At 48.1% G+C, this 8649-nt stretch overlaps 1 protein-coding gene across 2 annotated transcripts in view; it reads right to left on the minus strand.

The window, feature by feature from the left end:
* MARCH10 (membrane associated ring-CH-type finger 10) overlaps positions 1-8649 on the minus strand; it is a 109875-nt gene that overhangs the window by 86989 nt on the left and 14237 nt on the right. For both annotated transcript variants that reach the window (XR_323136.3, XM_025196921.1), the window contains exons 2-3: positions 5526-5632; positions 2527-2682 (exon numbers count right to left, since the gene is read on the minus strand). Coding sequence is in view for 1 of the 2 variants with exons in the window: in XM_025196921.1 (XP_025052706.1) it covers positions 2527-2682; positions 5526-5612 (243 nt within the window). In the remaining variant the exon portion in view is untranslated. The remainder of the gene's footprint in view (positions 1-2526; positions 2683-5525; positions 5633-8649) is intronic.

Raw genomic sequence — 8649 nt, forward strand, 5'->3', positions numbered from 1 at the left:
ATTCCTGCAAGCCCAGGCTCTCTGCTCCTGCCATTCTTGGCTGTGGGGCACTGGCGCAGGTCCCATGCTCCTACTCACTGCCACTTGCCCCCTGCCTGTCACTGCTGCCCTTCTCCTGCCGCTTTCCAACTCCCCGCCCTCCACTCTGCTGTTCCAGCACCATGATCCAGCTGCTCCTGTGGTCCCAGTGCTGCACCTGGGAGCCGTGTGATACAGGAATGCAGTGGGAGGGGGGAAGTGGGTAAATGGCTACAGCAGGCAGGCAAGAAGGGGCAGTGAGCAGGTGCACGGAGTGTAGTGACATGTGGGTGGGAGCATGGGGTCCACACCAGTGCACCGGGTCAGCATGGTGGGGCCCAGAACGGGGCGGCAGAAGCATGGGGCCCGGGCTGCCAGGGGCTCTATGGAGCCAGGCTGTGCTGCTCAGATGGAGAGGAGGGAGCCAACCTGGCTCCATAGAGACCCTGGCAGCTCGGGCCCCGCGTTCCTTCCACCCCACTCTGAGCCCTGCTGGCGCTGGCCCTGAGCCCCTGCTTAGCTGTTTCTGCACTCCGCATGCCCACTTGCTGCCCCTTCCCTCCACCTGCCGCAGTCATTTCCCTGCTCCCCATCCCCACCCACTATGCTCCAGCATCACATGGTTCTCAGCTGCAGTGCTGGGACCGCAGAAGCGGGCCCAGGCTAGACTTGAGGACTGGGGAGATCACCCATGGTCCTCCCCTGCATCCCTCCCCACCTCCTCATCTGCATTTCTCTCAGTGCAGGGAGGCAGGAACAGCCCCAGGCCAGAAGCTTCTAGCAGCCCCTGCCAGGCAGAGGCTTCCGGCTGGGGCTCGGGGTGGAGCGGGGGGTGGAGCTGGGTGAGACTTGCTGCTGTGGCTGTTTAGTTCTGCCACCAGCTCCCCCTGGGTTCTACTGCCCCAGATTCCTGTCATCTTTGACAGGCAGTAAGGGGCAGATAAATATTAATTTTCTAAATGTTTTAGGGGCCCTGAAGACCAGGTGGAATGGCCTAGTGGGCTGGATTCAGCCCACAGGCTGTATGTTGCCTGCCCCTACTATATTGGAACAGAACAGAAACTGCTACTCCTGTGCGGCTGGGCACCTTTGGTGCCTGTCACTTTAAGAGGTTTGAGCAGGCCATGGAGCAGCAGCCAGCAGGTGCGATGTAGCCTAATGAAGCAGTCACATGACCATGGGAGGGCTCCTGGATTGGAGGATGGGGCTGAGCAGCCTCAATATAAACCCAGGCCCTCAAAGCTGAGTTTGTAGTTGCTGTAGGGATGCTGCTGGAGTAACATTGGCCAGCTGAAGAGCTGATGCTCCCAGAGCACCTGATAGTTAAGGGTAGGAACTGTGGGGATGGAGGGGAGGGGTCCTAGTCCTGGGGAATGACCTAAAACTACACCCTGCTAGGGTTGGGTGGTATGGTGGGGCTGCCTGTGGTGGAATGGTCCCCATGAAATGCTACATCAGTGCTTCCCTAGTGAAAGGCAAGTATGAGGTGCCATATAGCCCCAACCCCCATGACCAGAGAGGGGACAGGTGAAGGGTGCAGCTGTGTCATCAGGCTTGGGACCCAAGGAACATAAGGCTGGGAGCCCCAGTGTGGTGAGTAGTGGGCCCAGTGAGGGTGTGTGAGAAGGCTGTGTACAATAGGGTCTGTAGGGGTAGGCCTGAAGGGTTGTGGCATAGGCTAGGCTTAGAGACTGAATGAACTGGATTTGGAGGGGCCTGAGAAGGTGGACCTGTATGAGAAAGAGAGGACAAGTGGCTCAATAACCTGACTAGAGATACCCTTGACTAGTCAATGCTGGGGCCAGGACCAGGATGGTCAAAGGGTCAGAGTGCCCACTGTGAAGATGCCCAGAGCCAGGGGCCTGGGGTTCCAACATGCTCTAAAAGTGAGGCCACTGCTGAGAGGGAGAAGGGTTCAGGGAGCTTGGCAGCCCAGAATGAGGGTGGAGTAGACTGCCTGAGAAGGGGGTATCCAGTTGAGGTCTGAATGCCAGACAGGTATAGAGTGAAGTCCATTGGGGGGCTGGAGCCATATAGTGATGTCATCTGTGAGGCATGGGACACGGTATAAAGGGAAGTTTGGAGCCATGTATTATGCCCTTGGCATTGGGCAGTAAATGTGCAGTCTCCCATTTTATAAACAACTAATCGGCTGTATTAAAGGCAAGGCAGGTGGGCAGATTGCCCTAGACAGGTGGGTGGGCCAGTGATTAAACTGGCTGTGAGATGGCCCCATCATATCCTACTACTCAGTTTAATAAGAAGCTCTCATACAAGTGTGCTCGTCCATAATTTTACAGAAAACAAATAATTGCTGGAATGCAACATTGTCACAGGATTCACATAAATGTAATTTTATGGCTGTTTCTCGTCAACCATTCCAGAAGCTAATTGCTGCTTCTATTGTGGAAACTATGTAATGGTGAGAAGCTGTTCCACTACAATGTTCTCTGCCACTTGACTGTATGTTTTAAATTACGAAGACCTGTGTGCCTATAGTTTAAGTACCTGTCTAGTAACTGGTACAGCTGATATCCATGGTCTTTCATAACTGCGTGTAGAAGAGAGGAAAGATAGGGTTTTCTCTCTCTGTTCAGGCCTGGTATGTTGGTCTCGTCTCTTCTCAGCCTGTTCTCTATTCTGCTCCTGTCGTCTTAGGCAAGCCTAAAGAACAAAACATATTTTTCCTTCTGGATAACTTGCTGCTTAATTTCAATTACAGAGCACCTGGACAAGATGATCTCATCTCAAAGTGTTCTGTATTCACGTTCTTCATAAGACACATCACATGAAAAAGTATTAATCTGTTGAATAACTAAATCCACCACTGATGGGAATAATTAACTGCCCTGGTAATTCAGTAATCATGGTAAATGCAAACAGCAGCAGCAGCTCATCAGATTTACTCTGGGTATGTGCATGTGTGCATGTACTTCAGGATTTTATATAATGCCCATCATCACAGAATCAAAGTGCACTGAAACATGCGTAGTGAGGTGTCCAATGGATTGTTATGGTGTTTCTTACTCTTCTCCCTTCATTTGATACAGAGACTTCTCTTGGGGAACAGAGTGTTTTGTTTGGTTGAGAGTTTTTGTTTGTTTTTTTTTGGGGGGGGGGGTTGTGTACTTGTTTTTTATTTACCACCATGCTGGAAAATTATGGAAGAGTTTTCTTCAGGTAGGTAGGTCTTGCAATGTACCTGCAGAATAGTCAGACTGATTAATCTGATTCCACAGCCAAATCCTCTGAACCCAGAACATTTTGTCACTGCACTGGTCTACCAAGATGGAATAGCTGCAGCATTAAAGAAACCAGTTGCCTGAGGATTTCCTTAGATAAAAAGGAATCCTCAATAGTACAGGATTGGCACATTTGGGTTCTTACATGTTCCAAAGGTTGGGGGTGGTACATGTGGCATGACTGGGATAAAGAACCAGACTGCCTCTTAACTCTGCTGATCCCCAGCTGCCAGAATGACTTGTGGAGTTGTGTGTCAGGACTTGGGGCTAGTGCCTGCCAGCCAAGGATTAGGGAACTGCAAGGTATCTTAAAAAGAAATATTGCTTTGGCCCTCCTAGTCTGCTTCAAGCACAAATTGGCCATTCTAAACCATGCATTATTGGAAGTGTGGTAGGTCGCAAAGCCACAATGTGACAAGCAGTTTAACCATGAGTACACTGAGGATTGTTATAGTATCATATTTATATAAATCCAAAGCAAGGTATCTTTCTCCTTAGTACTGTTGAATGAAGGAGGAGGGGTAGATCATGCAGTGCTGGGGGGGAGCATGGAAGAGATTTTTCCAGTACTGTGCAAAACATGGGAGATTGTGCAGTATTGTGGGGAAGCACAAGGCAGATTGCACAGTGCTGGGGGAGAGCATGGAAGAATTTGTGTGGTAAAGTGGGGAAGCCTGGGGGAATCACCATGCAGGGTGAGGGAAGTACAGGGCAGATTGTAAAATGCTGGCAGAGTACACATGGGAGATCTTGCTGTGTGGAGTGGATAGTGTGCAGAGGACACCTCATACTCCCTATCCTGCACCAGAGGTCATGCAGCAGTGGGGGAGCTACTATGGCTCTGGCTCTGGCCCTGACCCAGGGCCAGGAAAGTGGCCAGGCCTGGAGCTGCCATCTCTACTGTTGCTGGCTTGGGCCAATGGTACTATGCTTTGAGTCCCAGGCCTGAGCTAGAGCCAGAGCTAGAGTTGCCACATCAGGTAAGTGGAAGAGGGAGCAGGCACAAGGGTGAGATCAAGTGGCTGTGGAGGACAGGCACTGGCGGGGAAGGTAAGTGGCAAGAGGGGCATGTGCCAAAAGATGCAGTTTTCTGGGGGAAACAAGTAGCACAGGAGTTGCTTTCCCAGCTTTTTACCCTCCTACCACTGCTTTCCCTGCCACAAATTTAAGACAATCCTGTAATAATTGGATTCTATACATGGAAAATGTTAACACAGTTATAATTTTCCATATATAGATCTAATTATTAAGAGGTCATCTTAATTTTGAAGTAATCTTGGATTCAGGTAAATATAGTACATGCCTAATACATTTTATGTATTTTGTAATCTTCAGCACTAATTTTAGTTAGAATGTTTATACTCAAGAACCTAAGAGTTACTTGGAAAGTGAGAAATGTGAGCTTGATTCTCATAAGGCTGTGAAGGGCCTAAAATATACACTTCAAATTGCACACTTAAGGGTCAAATGATTTAACCAAATGGCTAATGGGCAAAAAGTGGGTAGAACCATCATCAACCATTACAACCCCATTTCAGAGAGGATGAGAGGTGCTGTGCTTAATACTGTTTTTAGTTAGATAGGTCCCACCCATTTAGATGCTTTGGTATTGGGTGAGAGAGGTGCCTATCTCTGTACACCTGAGACAGAAGCAAGCTCCACAGAGGATCAGGACTTTAGATGTACCTTGGGCCTAGCATTTCCCATTGGCTCACTGTGGGCACTTTTTTGCACCTTTGGGAGGAGCCTAGATCTCCCCACTCACTTGTAGGGATCCTAGGTGCCTAATTCTGTTGTGTTAAACCACCCTTCTGGGGCAAGGTGCCCAAATTTTAGGTACTGTGATGCCTAAGGAAGGCACACATTTGATTGGGATCTTACTCTGAGTCCTGTGGCCCCATGTCGGCAAACACCGTACCTAAAGCACACAACTAAATTTTACATATGTGAGGTAAATGAAGAGTGCACAACACATAGTCCACTAGAGTAATCCCAGTGGTCCACTATAATTCTACTAAAGTGCTTTTATTTAAATGGAAAAAGACTTGAAAAGCAAATCGGAAAGTATTGTGTCCTCACTGTGGTGATTTGTTAATCTGCACTTGTACTAGTGGAATAATGGAATATCATGTAACAAAATACAAATTTCCTATGAGAAATAAACAGTTTAGAACAATTGCACTCGGATGTTTAAGCATTTGCCAATGTTCCATGAGACTGAACATAACTCAAGTAACTGACCAGTTTATTGCTTTCTGGGCATACCTGATGCTCTGAATCCATCTTGTGCTGTATTTCCCTTGCATACTGAGCATCACTGGTGAGCTTCTGTCTTTCCCTCTCTTTATACATTACAGTAAGTTAATCAGAACCTGCATAAAAAAACATTTTTTCCTTTAAAGATAAAAATAATCTTATTTCTTCAGGTTTATGCTCTGCCTGCCTCTTTCTGCATATGTTAATTGCTAGCAGTTAGGAAGCAAAGATGGTCCTGCCTAAAAAAAGTCCTGCCTTAGTGCTGACACCTGTACAGCCTTCACTAACTAATTAAAAACTCTGTCATTACAGAGTAACCAAATGCTAAATTAATTTGCTATGGTCATTATCAGGAAATCAGAAGCAATGAGATCTAGTAGTTTAGAAGACAGAAACTAGGAATCTGATCAAAGTAAACTTTCATTAGTGTAGAGTATTGGATTAATCCAATATGTATTAAAGGCAGAAAACTTGTCTATTCTGAGCAATTGCTATTGACTAATGAGTATCTGTCAAATCTTTAATGACCTATATTATTAGAGCTTGTTCCTGCAATGTGCTAGGTGCTTCCTGATGGCACACAAATATCCTTGATTGCCAGTGAGCTCAGTATCATTCAAGAGGTTCTCAGCACCTTCTATAGTTGAACCATGGTATTTTATTGTTGTTTGAAATATGTATCCAAGATCAGATCTATCATTAAAGGCAACTGCTTTCAGTGGCTCCACTATCTTATCTGCCAGTGCAAGTCAGGATGAGACTCTCAGGAACTAGTGGGTACAATTCTAAAACAAGTAAGAGTGAATAGACTTGGGTGACTATATGAAATATCTGACACAATTTAACTCCACCTCAAGAAGCACAGCTAAGGAACCATTGGAAAGGAGGCTTCTTCATTTTCCATAAGTTGTGTCCTACCTCAGTTTGAAATGTAACCATACAGAATACCAAAATGATAAGAACAAAACTTTTACTATATCAAAATATAATAAATTGCTGTGAGACTTTTCTGTATTGCTAAGAAAGGCCTTTGTGCATACCTTGCTTGTTTAGAAAATAAGAAAAATTGTAGAGCACTTTTTTTATTAGGTACCTTAATACATGTCTGGAGACAGAGGCACTTCCTGTAGCAGCAGTATTACCACAATAATATATAAAAATATAAACAGTTTAAAAATATGTATATCCTGAAAATAAATGAAAAGACAGAATACCAAACACAGAGGTACTGGAACGTGTAGGACTGGCACACTTAAAAACTACTAGTGAAAAGAGGAGGTTGCAATGGATTGACCATCCCATGAGAATGGGAGGACACTGTATCCCCAAGAATATTTTGTATAGTGAGCTTCAAGGTGCCTTTAGAAAGTGAGGTTGCTCTATAGTAGTACCACAATATATGCAGAAATTATATGAAGTCATTCAACATCAATGTAGAAAACTAGGAGGAGCACACACAATCCTGTGTAACCTAGAGCAGGGATGACCAATATATGGAAGGCCAGATTCAGCCTGTCAGGCCATTCTATCTGGCCTGTGGGGCCCCTAAAAAATTTAGAAAATTACTACTAATCTGCCCCTGACTACCTGTCAAAGAGGACAGGAGCCAGGTGCCGTAGGACCCAGAGGAAGCCACAAGCAGGACTAAGCGGCTGCAGAAGCAAGGCCTGCCTGGCCCTGTCTAGCAGAGGGTTCTGGCCTAAGACCGTGGGGCTTTTCCTGCCTCCCTGCACTGGAGGGAAATTCAGATAAGAGGTGGGGGGAGGCAGGGGAAGACCACGGGCAATCGCCCCAGTCCTTGGAGTAGGGCTGAGCCAGCTGCTGTGGTCCCAGTGCTGCAGCTGGGAACCACATGGTGCTGGAGTGGCCAACATGGGGTTGGAGAGGAGCTGCAGGAGTCGTGGGCAGGGAAGGGGTGAAAGCAATAGTAGGCACATGGGAAGGGGCAGCAAGCAGGTGCACGGTGCACAGCAACAGCTGGGTGCAAGTGTGGGGTTCATACCAGTGCACTAGAGCTAGGGCCAGCGTGGGCCTAGAGTGGGGCAGCTGGAGCATGGGGCCCAGGCTGGCAGGGGCTCTGAAGTCAGGCCAGGTCCCCCTCTCCCTGCTGGCGCAGCCCGGCACGGCTCAATAGAGCCCCTGCTGGCCCCCATCCTGTGTTCTTGATGCCCCACTCCTGGGCCCCCCTGGTGCTGACCCCAGTACACTGACATGGCCCTGTGCTCCCACCCAGCTGTTGCTGTGCTCTGTATGCCTGCTCACTCCCACTTGCCCCTGCCTGCTGCAACCATTTGCCTACTGCTGCCACCACTCCTCTTCACCCCCTGCCTGCCACTGCAGCACCACATGGTTCCTGGCTACAGCACTGGGCCACAGAATGCAGCAGGAGCTGCCCGGGCCCCTTCAATTCTTGCCTGGCTCCATGTGGTGCCAGCCAGCTGGTCCAGCTCCTTCTGCAGTCTTGGCCATGCAGCTGGGATGGGGTGCTGGAGCAGTGAGTAGGGGGGGAGGGGGGAATGGGGAAGCTGCAGAAGGGCAGTGGTGGCAGATGGAGGGGGAAATGGCTGCAAGCAGGAGCAAGGGGCCGTGCTGGTGCCCCAGGTCTGGAAGCAGCAGGAGCACAAGCCCAGGCTTAGAGAAGTGCTGGGGGGTGGAGGGACTCTGCCTGCCACAGGGAGGCTGTGAGCAAATCCTCCCCCTCCACACATTCATACCCACCCACACCACATCCACACACACACACACACACACACACACACACACACACACACATCCCCCACCCCACATACACACACAACCCCCACACCTATCCATCCCCCCACAAACCCCACACACATATCCACACACACACAAACCTATACCCAGCTACCCTCACCTCTCTACAATATACAAGAATAAGACTTCATTTTAAGTTATTATGCAATCACCTCTATGTACACTACACAAATGCATATAAATCAGGACAAAAAAGTTTTTTAAATGAAATTAATGAATGTTGTAGTAGATTTTTTTTATTTTTAGAATGTAATTTGGTATTTTCCTGGTTCCAAGATGACTCTTGTTGAAAGGAGTACCTTGTGGGCGGGGGGGGCAAGGGGAGGGACTTCTGGTAGCAAAGGTCAGGGGGTAGGAG

The sequence above is a fragment of the Alligator sinensis genome, unplaced genomic scaffold (assembly GCF_000455745.1).
Source record: "Alligator sinensis unplaced genomic scaffold, ASM45574v1 scaffold444_1, whole genome shotgun sequence".
Classification (NCBI taxonomy): Eukaryota; Metazoa; Chordata; order Crocodylia; family Alligatoridae; genus Alligator; species Alligator sinensis.